Source organism: Microcebus murinus, chromosome 24 (genome assembly GCF_040939455.1).
Source record: "Microcebus murinus isolate Inina chromosome 24, M.murinus_Inina_mat1.0, whole genome shotgun sequence".
Lineage (NCBI taxonomy): Eukaryota > Metazoa > Chordata > Mammalia > Primates > Cheirogaleidae > Microcebus > Microcebus murinus.
Window position 1 is genome coordinate 20,876,208 of NC_134127.1, and position 16,559 is coordinate 20,892,766.

The 16,559-nt window shown below is 35.1% G+C and overlaps 1 protein-coding gene across 1 annotated transcript in view; it reads left to right on the forward strand.

The window, feature by feature from the left end:
- ADAM28 (ADAM metallopeptidase domain 28) overlaps positions 1-15,504 on the forward strand; it is a 182,554-nt gene extending 167,050 nt beyond the window's left edge. Inside the window, exons 20-25 of the mRNA XM_075997248.1 lie at positions 218-326; positions 1,280-1,364; positions 2,012-2,077; positions 2,949-3,011; positions 3,898-3,960; positions 15,400-15,504. Of these exons, the coding sequence (XP_075853363.1) occupies positions 218-326; positions 1,280-1,364; positions 2,012-2,077; positions 2,949-3,011; positions 3,898-3,960; positions 15,400-15,504 (491 nt within the window). The remainder of the gene's footprint in view (positions 1-217; positions 327-1,279; positions 1,365-2,011; positions 2,078-2,948; positions 3,012-3,897; positions 3,961-15,399) is intronic.
- The last annotated feature ends 1,055 nt before the right edge of the window (positions 15,505-16,559 follow it).

The following is a 16,559-nucleotide window of genomic DNA, read 5'->3' on the forward strand; positions in this document are numbered from 1 at the left end:
TAGATTTCTCCTTTATTTTCTCTAACTAAATATTAATATAATAGTAGTGATCAAAATACACTTTCATTTTACTGGCTATGAGAGATTTTCCAGGGAATGCATGTTCATTAGGGAAAAGGTTAATGGCACTTACTCTAGATAAAGAAATAAGGACTAGCGGGACAGGTGGATGTGAAATTCTCACGTCCTCTGTAGGCCCCTGTTCTCTTTGTTGCAGACTTCTCCATTGCGGTTGGCGTGCTGTTCCCAGTGGTGGTCATCTTTGTGGTGGTTGCCATAGTAATCCGGCACCAGAGCTCCAGAGGAAAGCAGAAGAAAGTTCAGAAGTAAGCCTTTATCTTCCTTTGGGGCCTGTTTGACCCCTGTTTTACTTTAAATTTAAGGGTATGACCTAACCTTTCAAATTTAATTTTTGTTTACTCCAAATATTTGGAAATACACTGATCTTAGTCTTCTTGGACCAAAGGCTGGATATTCCTTATACTGCAAAATCTTTCACAGCAAGAAATGTATCTTTTTCTACTGTTAGTCACTGTATTTATAATCAAGAATAAGAGTGATATTAACTTTCATTATGAAATATTTTTACAAATATTATAAGAATGCAATAGCATTTATGGATCACTAATTATATGACAAACACTGGGCTAAACCCTTTTAATCTGTTGTCTCTTTTCATCTTCACAAGAACTTTATGAGGTAGTTACTGTTGTTTCCATTTTATAGATGCAAAGGTTTTAGATTAATCCTAACATAGTACTGTAAGATTAGGGACTTCACATTTTGACTGATGTGGAAATTAGCTCAGAAGTTAAACATTTTTTTCAGCCTTGCAAAGTAAATGATGGAGCCTTGATTTTCACCTTTATCTGTTTGTCTTACAAACATGATCTTGATCCAACAGTATCAGTTTAGCATTTTTAAAGACCAACTTACTCTCCCATAATGAGTTTTTAATAAATATTAAATGAACAATGGAAACCAATAGTGAAATGACATAATTTAGATAAAGTTTGGATTCAATACCACCATTATTAGGAATCAGGGCTCTGCAGAGAATGAGAAAAAGAAAATTCCTGGTGGTGATTTTGAGTTGCAGGACAATGAAGGTGGTTAACAGGGAACTCAAAGCTGAAGAATATCTCATGGAGCAGATAAAAACCCAGTCAATTGCCAAGGATGGCAAAATGGGCAAAGGAAGCTGTAATCTTTTACTTAGTTTCCCTACCTTGCTGAAGGATCTGCTAAGTCAATTTATATGACACATTTTCAATTACAGGGCACCATCTACTGCTGGCACCAGACCACACAAACAGAAGAGGAGACTTCAGGTGGTGAAGGCTGTTCAACCCCAAGAGGTGACGGTAGTTTGGACTGTGTTTGCCATGGCCCTGCTTTGTGATTGCTCACTCTCATATCCTAACCAGCTCTCTGTCATTTCTACCGAGCAGTGTTTATAAATCCACTCCACTGGTTAGTGTATAGCAAGGATAGTGGGCTTTGCAACTACCTTAAAAAAATTCTCCTTTCCCTGTTAAATGCAAAAGAGAATCCCTAAAATGCAGAGGCTACTTTGCTGGTATTCAAGAAATGCAAAGAGAACAAAGAAGACAGACACCAGATGTCTGTCTGTCTCTCTCTCTTTTTCTGACTGTAGGTTGATTCCTTATTTCTTTGGCAAATTTCCCAATGGATATAATAATATGTATACTTGTATGATAATGTATATAATATGTACAACTCCTTGTCATGCCCTATAAGTTTAGAGATTTTAGCTGAAATTGGTTAATGATAATAACATTGGTAACAATGTTGATGAAAATTTTTTTGTACAGCTCTGGGAAATACTTTCTAGAATACAACAGCTGAGCCTGTAACATCCTATCTGGTTTCTCAGTGTCAGTTTAATTCCAAGCTCTCATGCCTTAAAAGGACAGTTTCCTTAAAAGTTGTATTTAGGAAACTGATGATATTATTTTGAAATATTCTTTCTTTCTTTTTTTTTTTTTAGATGAGTCAGGCGAAGCTCCCTGTGTCTGATCTGCCAGTAGAAGACAGTGAACCTCCAGCTTATTTTGTGAGTTAGCAACTTCTCTTAAATATTACCCTAGTTCAACCTCAAGAAAATTCTGGGGAAAGACATAACCCACAATGCTCAATTATTCCTTCAGAAGAATATTTAAATCTGTATAAATATTAATATAAAATATAAATTATTCTGCAAAACTTTTTGAAAATATAAAATGTGAGAACGTATGCCTCTCCATTGCAATCCTAAAACTGAACCCCTAAACCTGAATATTGGGGCTGGGAAGTCGATAACCCATTACAAGAAGAGTATCAATCTGCTTAACAAGGGACCATGGTTTCATTCAGTTCAGGCTGTATAACAAAAACAGCACAGACTGAGTGGCTTAAACAACAAACATTTATTTTTATAGAGGCTGGGAAGTCCAAGATCAAGGTACTGGCAAATCCAGTGTCTGGTGAGGGCCAGCTTCATGGCTTGTATAATACACAGTGGCATTCTCGCCATACCCTCACATGGCACAGAAAAAGAGACTTTTCTCGAGTCTCTTCTTATAAGGGCACTAATCCTCTCATGAGAACTCCACTTTTTATTGCCTAATATCCTCCAAAAGGCCCTGCTTCCAATTACCATCACACAGGGAATTGGGGCTTCAACATATGAAATTGGGGGGGGGGCAGGGGAGGACACAAACATTCAGTCCATTGTAACCATCTTCATCACATATCTGTTGGCATTGGACTTATGTCTGAATTGTACACGTGCCCCTAAATGAAAGCAATCGAACTCATGGGTTTAGAATATTCTCATGGGTAGGGCCATACTTTCTCCATTTCCGAAAATGATTTAAGCCTTTTCTTGAAGCACATCTGTTTTCAGGGCCTTGTCTTTGAATGAAACATTTTTATCTTTTTACTAGCTAATTACAAAGCCAGATTTTCCACCACCACCGATTCCTACATCTATATCCTCATCTTTTCTCGTAAGTATCAGATAGTCACCAGTAATTTTTTAAATGTCTCTTATGCCCAATGAGAATATTATCTCTAAATTCATGGATTCTTTATTAGGACACATGCTCTTGAGGTTAACCTGAGATATTATGGTACATTTGTCTGGGGATGTCGGAAAAAGCAAAGCCTACTATCTCTAAATTAATATGGACATTGATTTTTTATTATGAAAAAGTGGTTCTACTGTTGTATAATTGTTGAGAAGTGATAAATAGTTCTGCTGCATGAGGTAAATTTTTCCTTCAAAGTATCATTTCTAGATGCTTAATTTAGAGGACATAAAAATTTTATTACAAATGGTATTTTGCTTTCTTATTTATTATAGGTAGAATATGGCCTATTATTAGTCATGGTTTTCTGTAGTAGGTAGATTATGAAAATTAGACCACATATAGGCAAATCTGGAATAAAAGCCAGATGCTTATGAAATAAAAAAGTAGAATTCACCCTCTCATTAAATGGTTTCTGAGCATACTTCTCATGCTTGGTACTTTGTTGTAGGTAAATAAGAAAGAGCTAAAATATAAATTCCTTTTTTCCAAGAAATTTTACATTTTTAATGAGAAAACAAGTCACATACACATGGAACACTTAATCCCTCAAATATTATTTGTGCCAAAGTGATACTAACAAAAAAACATGATGAGGAGAAAATAAATGGGTTTGGAGTGGTTCAAGTAGGAGGAGGATCCATTGAGTGAGTAGTTAGAATTTGAACTAGATCCTGAAAATTGGGTAGAATTTAATGAGTGAAGGAGGACGTAAGAAATAATCTCATTAAAAAAGTGAGTATAGACACAATGGGAAAAGCATAGTATGTCTAATGACCCACCATTATTTTTGTGTCTAATACAGCATAAAGACACAAAAGCACTTCCCTCTAATGTTTTCAAGGATAAGCCAATGTCTACACCTAAGGTAAGAGATCCATGGCCAAATTATTATAATTTTGGATCATAATCTCCTAGTATCAAGGAGAGAAGTTCGAATCATGTCTTCTTAGACGTTTACTAAGAACTGTATCTGTATGATTGTGGGACAGGCGCTAACATGAATGTCTTCTGAGTTAGGCCAATGACCAAGACGAGGGAGATCGGAATGTCTCAGCTAGAAAGCTATGATGACCCCAATATTCTTCATTTGTTCAGAAATATCCACTAAGAATGAATATTCTATAGGAGGAAATCTCTCAAAGAATAATTACTCGGTATCCCATAACCCTCTCCTTGTCCCCCATCCTCTCCATATTATGCTAATCACTGAGATGGATATTTGGACCCCAGTGTGGTATTTTTCTCACCTTTGATTCCTACCCTCCCATGTTTCCACTCCTTTACTGTTGTTCTATTAAATAACCTATAACATAGGAAATGTGGCCTCAGATAATTGATTTTTAATTTTTTAATAAAAAGAATTCATAGTTTCATAATATAGAATATCTAAATCAAAGTTTCATAATATAGAATATCTAAATTTGGGGGAAAAGTTGATTACTTAAGAGTTTTTTTCTTTTTTAGGGCTCAAATCTCAAAGTATGAAGCAACAGCTAAGTAAGAATTGATGAATAAATGCTCAACTTGAAAGATTGGACAATTGGAATAAAAAAGAAATACATTTACTTTCTCACTGGTGTTTGCTCTTGACAGTCAAGGAGGTTAATATTTCCTGATTCGTGTTATATTTTGAAAATATTAAACAAAATTTTTCGAGAGAGACTTTGAGAATCTTTGTATGATTTTAAAGTTTCTGTTACCCATACTCATAAGAAAGAAGATGACTCTAAAGAAATACCTCTGAAGCTTAAATCTCTAAGATGATTTTCCTAGACAACCCTCCTTTTGCACAATGATGTTGACTGATATTTGTTCAAATTTTTTGAACACTTTGATTTTGCTCTTTTGATAGACAGTAATTCACTCTCTAATGAAAACAAAACAAAACCAAACGAAAATCACAGAAACCTGGGAAAAATAAGAGAAAAATGGTCCATTTTTTATTAAATGTGTAGCGACATCTTGATTCTTTTAACCATTAATTTGTCAAATTAGAGTCCTCAGTTAAGAAGAAAATTATGTAAACATTCTCTGTTTTGTATTTCCTACATTATCTTCTGAAATCCTTATTACCGATGTCATGTGAGGTTTTCTACAATTGAGTAAAACTTTATTAATTAAAAATGTTATATTAATATATATTTATGTAATTTAATTACTGTTATGGCTAAAGTGGACTTCACTTTCTAAATAGAGGAAATTTTAGTTAAATAAATTAATAGCCTAAACAACTGGTGACCTGTAGGCCATGTTTGGACCACAGATGTATTTTATTGGTCTGAATGATGTTGGCCATGTAGTATTTTTAAATGTTTTGAATGTATTGCTAACATTTAAAAATTGGGAGATCTTGCATAAACATCCACATTCCCAGCTTCTTAAAAGTAAACAGATGCTTTGTCAACACTGCAGTCACATTGCCTGTAGCAACCGTCGGCTTAGTGGATGGTGGTAGAGCAAACACTGTTGGTTGCCCACAAAATATCTCTTCTCTTCCTAGCTTTTAGAACTCAAATTTTGTTTCCCTATCCATCTATAGAAAAGAAGATTCTAACTCTATCTCATGGATAAATCCCTATCATTCTAAGTCACTCATAATAATTTCATCTTCCTTGCCAGTTGGTTGATTTGGAGGTAAGTAGGTAAGCTCCCCCTCCCTTTTTCCCAATGAGACAAGAGAAGAGGTATGTTGGGAAATTTCTGGAAAATATTTCCTCATTCCTTCATCTGGATGTCAGCACCTGGGTATTCTATCTGGTACTGCTGCAGGCAAGCTGTGGTTATGAAGGTAAGGATAATATACTGAATGAAAGCAGAAAGATAAAAAGAATAAAACCTTGTCTTTGAATTATGTCATTGAGCTGGTAGATTAATAATTGCTAATAACTCCACACTTTGTTGGGGTTCTTGTTATATGATCATTGAAATTTCCTCGTTGTTTAAGCCATTTTGAGTTGGGTTACACGGCTTCTTTTTGTAATGCTTGAGTCATGGTTCTAAGTATGCCCATCACCCAGATAGTGTTCATTGTATCCATTAGGTAGGTTTTCACCCATCCCCTCCTCCCTCTTCCCCCTGCTTGATTTCCACGAAGTTTTACTTTCCTCTGTGCACATGTGTGATAATCAGTTCTAGTTTAATAGCGAGTACATGTGGTGGTTGTTTTTTCATTCTTTAAACCAGGTGCCCATCAAATTCAGGAGTGGATTAACAAAATGTGGTATATGTGTATCATGGAATACTACTCAGCCCAAAAAAGTTTCAAGTGCCTTTTGCAACAATCTGGATGAAACCGGATACCATTATCCTAAGTGAAGAAACCATTCTTTGATCATAAGATGTCAAACCAAAGCCCCACAAAGCTTCCTTTTGAGCTGAGCTCCCATTTAGAGCAGACTTTGAACTGCTCTAAGTCTGAACTAGACTTTGATTTAGAGCAGACTTTGATTTTACAATACTGTTTCCAGGCCTACACCTGTAACTTACTAACTTTGAGGGGATGCTACTTATGTGACATTTAACAGGCTCAGGTATGCCACCAAGCCTGCTTTTTTCATTAGTTATTTTTAACTTCTCTACATTTTTCATTAAACTGGTTAAATTATGTTCTTATCCAGGTACTCTATGACTGAGATACTTCTTAGCGTCTTTCTGCTTTTGTATAAGCTTTGGGAATGCTCTTAACTTTTTATAAGATAATGATGTGTGTGTGAAAAAGAAAGAAAGTTTTAGTTGGTTGCAGTCAGAGAGTATGGAAAGGGTTATTATTATTATTTTAATGTTATTATTCACATTGGTAATAATGACCCCTATGTGGTAAGGAACTGAGGGTGGCCTCTGGCCAGCAGCCAGTGAGGAACTGAGTCCCTCAGTCCAGCAACCCTCAAGGAATTGAGTTCCACCAACAACCATCGAATGAGCTTGCAAGTAGATTCCTTCCCCGTTGAATTTTGCCTGCAGCCTTGTGAGAGACCCTGGAGCAGAGCATTGAGCTAAATTGTTAGGCTTGTTGGAGAAACAGCTATTGAAGCAACTGAGATTATTCCTTATGTTCTTTCCTAGCCTCTTCTGCAGCCAAAATGTAGCTATAGACAAGATTCTTCCTTTCAGATGCACTGACCCAACACTTTGAATCAGGTGTGTAGAATATAAAGCAGTGAGCATGGAGAATTATCTTTGATGATGAAGGATGTTATAATAAGATTGAGGAAGTCAGGAAGTTGTAGCAGTGGGGCCAGTTGTGGATCAAGGTTGGCCTAGTTCAAATGGTGTCAGCAATGCCAGCTGAGTGACAGTGGCAAGGGTGAGACAGACATTCTGCATTTATTATTCTACCACATGGTATCAGCTGGAATTCCTGACTGCATGGTCACCAAGCCTGGTTCTCCAGTCCCCGTGTTGAGGACTGCCCATTTCCAGAGTTTGTTCATTTCCAGAGCTTGTTCATGACCCCAAACAGAAACTCAGTACCCATCAAATAGTCACTCCCAATTACTCTTTCCCTCAGCCCCTGGGAACCTCTAGTCTACTTTCTATCTCTGAATGTGCTATTCTAGATAGCTCCTATCACTGGAATTATACAATATTTTTCCTTTTATGTGTTGACCTCATTTCACTCAGCATAATGTATTCAAGGTTCATCCATGGCATAGCTTGTGTCAGGATTTCATTCCTTTTCAAGGCTGAATAACCTGATAGCTTTTCACTGTCTTTATTTGAGACAGTTGGGGACAACTTCTATGGCTCCAAGTCTTTGTTCAGATTAACATTGTTTTTCTTCTTGCCCAAATTCTAGCCAAAATAATGCTTTAAATACTTTTTGGTTTTCATTTGCACTTCTTTGATGGCAAAGCTATTTTTAAGTTGATAATTTTACACAACTTATTCCTAGTATTTTAGAACCCTGTTTTATATCAGAGTTATTGCCATCCTCTTCTTAGCAGGAACCATGTCCAAGCTTGTTTTCTTGGGCTTAGCTGACCAAATATAGGCATCAGTTCAATGTTGAAATCTCAGGTGTACAGTCCTAATGAGAATAATGATTTAAGGAAGTTCAGAAATGTATGCAAGTGAAAAACAAAGTGATGATCATAGAGCTATAGTTAAAATTCTCCCATGATGTCCCAATAACTTTTGAGAAACAAGGTGTCAGCCACTGAACTGCTACAGACAGTAGTTGCATTTCTCATAGAGAAGGCCCTGATACACAAGCCAAGTGTTACCCCTCAGCAAATAGCATTTTCCCCTTGTAAGTCAATGTGTGTCACCAAACTGTCTTTCTAAACTCTCACTGCTGTGAAACAGCTCTCGGAGATTCATGTGTCTTTTGCAACCCATCGTAACCATTATTGAAATGCCCGCTGGAGCCAGTTCCAGGCAAGGGTCCTTGAGTCCTTTGTGCCAATGGCCAGGCTGAGTGGACCCGCTGGAAAGCTGAAGTCTCAGATAGGGAATAAGAGACAGAAAAAATGTAGTGGAAATATAAAGAGGAGAGAATAAGAAAAAGTAGAAAAGGGTTTTTATGCTGTGGCAGGGTAAACCATACACAGGGATGAAAGCATAGGCTTCCTGGCTCTGCCATTAACTAGCTCTTTGGGCTTCTGCAAATCATTTGTGTTCTTGGAGCATTTTTACATTTACTCATCTATAAAAAGGAATTAAGAATTTGTGACTTGCTAATTGCCAAAGAGGGCTTTCTAGGAAACGTGTAAAGGCAGTATGAAAATATAAAAATGAAAAGAGGAAAAAGGGGAATGCCCAAGGTCTGGAAAGGTAGATAACGTGCATCCATCAGTGACCTACCCAGAGGATGGCTGTGTCATTGGGTCTTTTAGCAATGAGGCCCTCTCTGAACAGGCTACGGTGTCACACATCTTTGAGCAGAAAGTAGGATTTGGGGGGAGCATTATTTATTATTTGTACATACTTCCTCGATGAGCCTTTATTTTTCTTTGTCTTTTAGTTCCCCTCTGAAGTGCTTTTAGAATTTTTTTTATATCTCAGTATTTCTCCTCTTCTTACATTATTAAGTCTATATCCTAGAACTGGATCAAATTAAACAACATCCTAGAATACAGGCTACACCGTGCAGTCATCTTTAGTTTACATTTTGGGTAAATCGACTTGCACTGAATTCACAAAGCTTTTAGAAAAACTAAAATCACAGCCAACTGCAAATTTGATGATTTTGTTTTCCATCAAAATATTATAAAGCAATAATAAAAATATGCACAAGTATTATACATTATGATTTATACAAGTTTGTGTTTATGTGTGTGATTTCACTTCATCCTTATAACAATCTTATGTGCAGAATCATTGCCCTCACTTTATAAATGAGAAAACTGAAATACAGAGGAGAATAGCAGATTTTTCTCTAGGTCACATAGCTACTAAGTGTTGGAACAGGGACTCAAACTCAGCTACTCTAGATCCAAGTTTTAGATTGTTCCACGTTACCACACTGTCTGCAGCAAAACTATTTTGCACAGCAAGTCGCTTTAATACTATAGTTTTAAGTGCAAGAATTCTCTTTTGACTCCAGAAACAATTTCCTTTGTAGAATGTTCCCAGTGAAAATACAACTGATGTTGCAGTCTAATGTTGTGCTGATTGACTGTCTACTCGTAAAAATCACTTCTCATTTTCCCTCATTCTTGTTACTAGTGATTAGCACAGAGCCTAGAAAATAATAAACATTCAGTAAATCAACAAGCAAAAGTCTTCCATCAAGATTATGGGTTTAATGCATTGTGTAATTTATACTTAATCTGGTTGTTTTTTTAGTTCTTCGATATAAACATTTACCAAATCCCTATTTACTAAGTGGACACTGGATGTAGAAAGATTAACTTCTTTCCCCTCTGTCCATGGACTCACAGCCTAGTGCTACAGATGGATATAAATAAATATGGAAATAAAATAATCACTAAAATGGAGATAAATCACTAAAATATGAGTACAAGGAAGCACAGAGGAAATGCTTATCAGGAGAGGGCATGAGAAGTTTCTCAAGGGTGGTGTCATTTAAATCTTGAATTATAGGCAGTTTATCAGACCTCTAAAGGAAAAAGAAGAAAAGAGTGTTTTAGGGAAATACTGGGGTTAAATAATAGCCTGGCAAAGTCATGATTCCAAAAAGGTCATCATATGTTTAAGGAACTGCAAGCAGATCATCAAGACTACAGTGAACAAAAAATTTTATTTTTGAGTACCTTTATATATTTTATATGCTACCTTTCATTAAACATACACATTTGTGCATACACAAATTTAAAATACTTATAAAATTATGACACAGATACAAAAGGAACAGTTACGAAAATTAGAAAAGAAGAAAGCAAGGTCAGGCCAGGCATGGTGGCTCACACCTGTCTGTAATCCTAGCACTCTGGGAGGCCAAGGCTGGAGGATCCCTTGAGGTCAGGAGTTCAAGACCAGCCTGAGCAAGAGTGAGACCCCCACGCACACACAGTCTCTACTAAAAATAGAAAAAATTAGCTGGACGTGGTGGTGTGTGCCTGTAGTCCCAGCTACTCGGGAGGTTGAGGCAGGAGGATCGCTTGATCCCAGGAATTGCAGTGAGCTATCATGATGCCACTGAACTCTACCCAGGGCAACAGAATGAGCCTTTGTCTCAAAAACAAAAACAAAACAAAACAAAAAATCCAAAATTATAGAAATCGTAAAGCCATGAGTTAGATATGACCTATGAAATACAAAACATACAACCTTACATATTTGATAAGTATGAGCTCCAAGTTTTGCTCAAAACTATCTAAAAACAAATATGTAAACAAATAAGAGAAGTAAATATCATTCATTCACAGTGTCCATAAAATAAGAACAAACATACTACCACAGAGGATATAAAAATCACATTAAGAAAAGCAAAACCACCTAGCCAAATAAATAAAAAAATGATGAGTCAGAGGGATTATGGTTCTCCCTTTCTCTGAGACCTAAAAGAAGTTTCCAGGGTGGTGTTGCTATTGGATCAAACTAGAGAACCCGTCTGTACCTTTTGCCTGGATTCTCATCCTGGTAACCACCAGGTACTAGACACACCCTTGGCAGTTTGCCCTAAGCTACGCTCTGGTTATACCAACTCAGAAATGAACCCTAGCAGGTAGCAAGGCACAGACTCAAATTAGGATATGCCCCCAATCTTTTCATCAGTAGCTTTCAGCACTGCTTCAGGGTAATGGAGTAATTATTTCTGAGTGTCATACCATGAATTTAGAAGCCAAATAATAACTTGGCTATTTATGTCATCACCAAACAAATAAAAGTTATTTTAATCTGCTTTTGGAATACTTAAAAATTGTAAAAATAAACATTATAGTATATTTAAATTTGCCATTGAAAGAATTCAATATCTGAAAACACAAAGTCTTTAATACCATTGGTTACATTTTATAGCACTACATAACCATTAGTTGTAACTGGTATTTTTTTAAAATCTCAATTCATTATTTTTTTAAAAAAGCCCAAAATCTGAACTTGAACTTCACAACTTATATAAAAATTAACTCAAAATGGATCATGGATTAAATATAAAGTGCAAAACTATTAACTTAGATAAAATTACATAGAAGAAAATGTTCAGAATCTGAAGCTAGGCAAAGAGTTCTTAGACTTGATACCAAAACACCATCTATAAAAAGAAAAATGGAAAAACTGAACTTCATCAAAATTAAAAACTTTTACTCTGTAAAAATCTGTGTTAAAATAATGGAGAGACAAGCTACATAGTGGCAGAAAATATTTGCAAACCACATATCTGACAAAAGGCTACCATTTAGAATATATATAGACAATAGCAGCAAAAACAAATTCTAATTAGAATATGAGAAAAAGACACGAAAAGATATTTCACTGAAGAAAATAACAGCAAATATGCACATGAAAAGATGTTCATAACTATAATCAAATTTAAACCAAAATGAAAAATTGCTATATACCTATAGAAATGGCTAAAATTAAAAATAGTGACAACATTAAAAACAGGCAAGGATGCAGAGAAATTGGATCATCTATACATTGCTAGTGGAAATACCAAATGACACAAATATTATGGAAAATGGTTTGATAGTTTCTTTAAAAGACTAGAAATGCAATGAACACATGACCCAGCAGTTGCACTGCTGAGCACTTACTGAAGAGAAACAAAAATGTAAGTCACAAAAAAATTTCCATGTGTGTTTATAGCAACTTTACTTGTAATAATCAAAAAATAGGAAACAATCCAAATACTCTGAAATGGGTGAATTTAATATTAAATGAACTGTGATGTATCGATACTATGAAATACCACTCAGAAATAAAATGAAATGAATTATTAATACACCATTGGGTAAATCTCCAGAAATTTATGCTGAGTGAAAAGAGAACAAGCCCAAAGATAACCTACTGTGTGACTCCACTTATATAACATTCTTGGAATGATGAAATTATAGAAAGGAAGTACACATTAGTGTTTGCCAGTGATTCAGGAGGGTGTAGTAGTAGATGGAATGTGAGTGTGTCTTTCAAAGGGCTACAAGAGAAATCCTTGTTGTGATGCAATGTTTTGTATCTTGATTGTATCATTGTCAGTATTCTGATTGTGATACTATACTAGAGTTTTGCAAGATGTTACCATTAGGGAAAATGAGGAAAGAGTATATGGTATCTCTCTCTATTTTTTTTTTGTTTACAACTGCTACAGGTATCTCACAATAAAAAAGTTAATTTAAAAAAATACATTAAAACTGACTCAGACAATTCTGATTTCCCTATACCTATTTAAAAATTGAATTTTTAATTAAAAATCTTCTCACAAAGAAAATTCTTGCTCACATGGCTTCACTGGTAAATTCTATTCAAAATTAAGAAAGAAATTCATTAGAATAAAAATATTCTAAAGAAATTCTCTTAGAATATGGAGGAATAGGACATTTTGCAGCTCATTTTACAAAAGGTTAATACAATGATGAGATGTCACAATCTTAAAAAGATATTGCAAGAAAAGAAAATTGCAGGAAAATATCTGTAATGAGAATAGATGCAAAAACAGTAGCAAATTGACAGTAATATTACATAAATATAACACATCATGACTAAGTAGGGTTTATCCCAAGAATGCAAGGTTGGGTTTGCTAATATCAAATATCAAATTCACCTTATTGACAGAATAAAGGAGAAAAATCATAGAACCATCTCAATAAGTGCCAAAAGACAAAATTTTCATGATAAAAACTCAATGATTTACTAATAGAAGGGGAACTTCTCAATCTGAAAAAAAGCATATAAACAAAACTTACAACAAATTACTTATTTTTTTTAAATGAAAGGAATATTTTTATTGGTTAAAATTTTTCAATATTATCATAAGAAAATTACATACATTCAGATTTATTTAATACGTTTATTTCTATCATATTTGATTATTATTTTGACATCATGACCAATCTAGAAAGACCTTTCAATGACTTGATACATCATTAAATACTAGGGAAAATGTGGAGATTATTGTTATGTACATGAAATTCTAAAACCTTTCTGTTCTCCTCTTTCTCTCTGCGTTAGCCTAAGTAGTCTCCTTTCATAGGTAAGAGACCTTGGCATAGAGTAATAAACTTGGAAAAACAATGAAGTCAGTGAGAGAAGGAGGACCAACACATTCAGCCTTCTGATTGGTAGCCTGATATAATTATTCTCCAACCCAAACTTCCTGTTCATGTACTTAGCAGCCAATATATATTGGGTTGAAAATGATATTTTCAAAGCTTCTTTGCAATGCCAAAAGTACCATTATGTAGCCTATTCTCTTTATTAAAAGATAATATTAAAAGGTTATGTAAAGGCAAAAGATTAAATCGTTTAAAGTAAAAATAAGGATCCTTTACAATTGAATTCTTGCCTGCATTTCATAAAACTAAAATGAGTTTATTTTGCTAAGTCAAGCAGTAAAAAGAAGGAAATACTTTCTCTTTTACAGCCATGCACCTCTAAAATCACTGTCCAGGAATTTTCCAGCACTACCAATTTTGGTCTATAGAGAAATATTTATTGGTAAAATTTTGAGCATATTGTATAAATATTCTTTCTACTCTAGCAGTGTAATAAGGCAAGAGAAAGGAAAAACATATTTTGGAAAAAAGTACTGAAACTTGTTTTTTATAGATGGGCATGATTGTTTATGTAGAAATTCTTACAGAACCTACAAAACAACTTCTAGAATAAATAAGTTTATATATATATATATATATATATATATATATGAAAGTTCAATGTGCAAGAAATTATTATAATTTTTGCCCATGCTGCTATTATATTTTTCATTTCTAGTTAGACAGTATTTAAACATCTGCCCCAAATCATCAAAATACTTTATTATCAAACATTTCAAAATGTGAAGTAGCAAGCTTTAATGGGAACAAAATTCTTTGTAATCAGGATGTTGGTCATGAATTCTTAGTTTTATGATCATAAATCCTATGTTTAGTCAATCCTAGAATATTGTATTCATGAGGGGCTGTATATATGCAATTTCTCATTCCCTCCAGATGCATTGAATAAACAATTTCTTCACTGTTATTTCCACAGTTTTAATTTATAGGCTTGTCAATGGAAAAGAAGCCAAACTCTGTAAAATAATTTTAAAGAGGTTTATTCTGAGCCAATTTTGAGGACTGTGACCCAGAGCCACATCCAAGAAGCCTTGAGCAAGTGGACTCACTGTGGCTGGGTTACAGTTTGGTTTTATACATTTCAGGGAGATAGGGTTTACAGGTAAAGTCATAATACCAGGAAGGCATACATTGCTTTGGCCCAAAAAGGTGGGCCATCTCAAAGTGAGGGGCTTACAGGTTATAGGTGGGTTTAAAGATTCTTTGACTTGTAATTGGTTGAAGACATGAAGCTTTCCGTAAAGGCTTGCAATGTTTTATGATAAGGAGGTCTGTTAATCAGAGACAAGCCACCGGACATACATTTGCTGTGTGACTTGAGGACCTGCAGGTTTGTCTTGCATAGCCTTAGGCCTCTTAATGAGTTACAAAGAATATCTCCAAGAGGGGAGAGGGCTTGTCTGACCTCCGTCCTCGGGGTAGGCAATTTAGTTTTAGGATATCCCCTTGGCCAGGAGTGGGGTCCATTCAGTCAGCTTGTTGTGGAGGAGCCTTAAAATTTTGTTTTAATCCACAGGCTGATATTCAGCCATCTAATAAAAAGCATCAGTATCCCAGGTAGAGAGCTGTTTTTAAATTTCTTTCATGGTGTATATGTTCAATGAGTGTTTAAAAACATCTGTTATCTTCAGGGTGTTGTGCTCTTGAAGGGTACACCCAAAGATGTATCTCCTGTCTTTAAAGAGCTAACAAACTGTGACTGCCATCAACCCACTAAATTGGAAGATGTCTTCTAGAAGATTTATATAGTGCTCAAGCTGAAGCTTAGGACTCCAGATTCCTCTGTCTCCTTCAGTTGCTACGTCCAATTAGTAAGTATGACAATTTTGTAAGCTAAATATTTCTCAAATATGTACCTTCTTCTCTAAGGTCATTAGCATCTGTCCCCCTATGACTTGGGTCCCTGCATATAAGACTTATGTCACATACCTATTACTTTTTATGTTATCATCATGTCATTGGGAACGTATTGTAGTTCAACAAACATTACAATTTTCTACATACTCGTGGCTTTTTGCTCACAGTACCCAACTCCCTTATTCCTTTTCCAGGTAACATGGTCTGACTATCTCCACCTACCAAGTGATGTACCCCTTCCAAAATCTATCTCAACGCAATGAACAAATCTCAATCATAATGCTTCCCATTTGCATAGATTGTATCTGTTTGTGGATCTGTCTCCATTATTAGACTTTATTGCAGGAATATCCTAATAGCAAGGATGGTATATCAGAGTCACCTTGGGTTGCCTAGAAATGTAGTAGTAATTTAGTATAAACTCAAATTTAATATGATATCAATAAATATTTAACTGAGCTGGCACTAGTTGCATAATTAATAATTAATAAACAAAAATTAACTTCTATTAACTAGACAGAAAGCAAAACTGTCAACAGCAGCAAGATGGTTGCCAAAAGACAGTAAAATGAAATATCTCCAAAGAGCTGAGAGATAGTAATTGTCATCCTAAAACTGTACTCCCAGCTAAGCTACCATCAAAAGATACAATGAAATAAATACTCCAAGAAAAATTTTAAAAAACTATGAAAGTGGTTACTCCAAGAAAACTTTTTTTTACTTCATCAACCAATGACTTTAATCAAAGCAGAACATAACAATCAGAATAACTGAAGTGTCAAGGAAACCACAATTTGTTTTTCTGTTGTCTGTCAATCTCTGTTAAAGTATTGATTTACTGCCATATATTAAACTATTCATTAACAGATTCAGAGAATTAGAAAAATTAGTCTGGCAACACCAGGGTGAAGGTTTAGATGAAATTAAAAGGAAA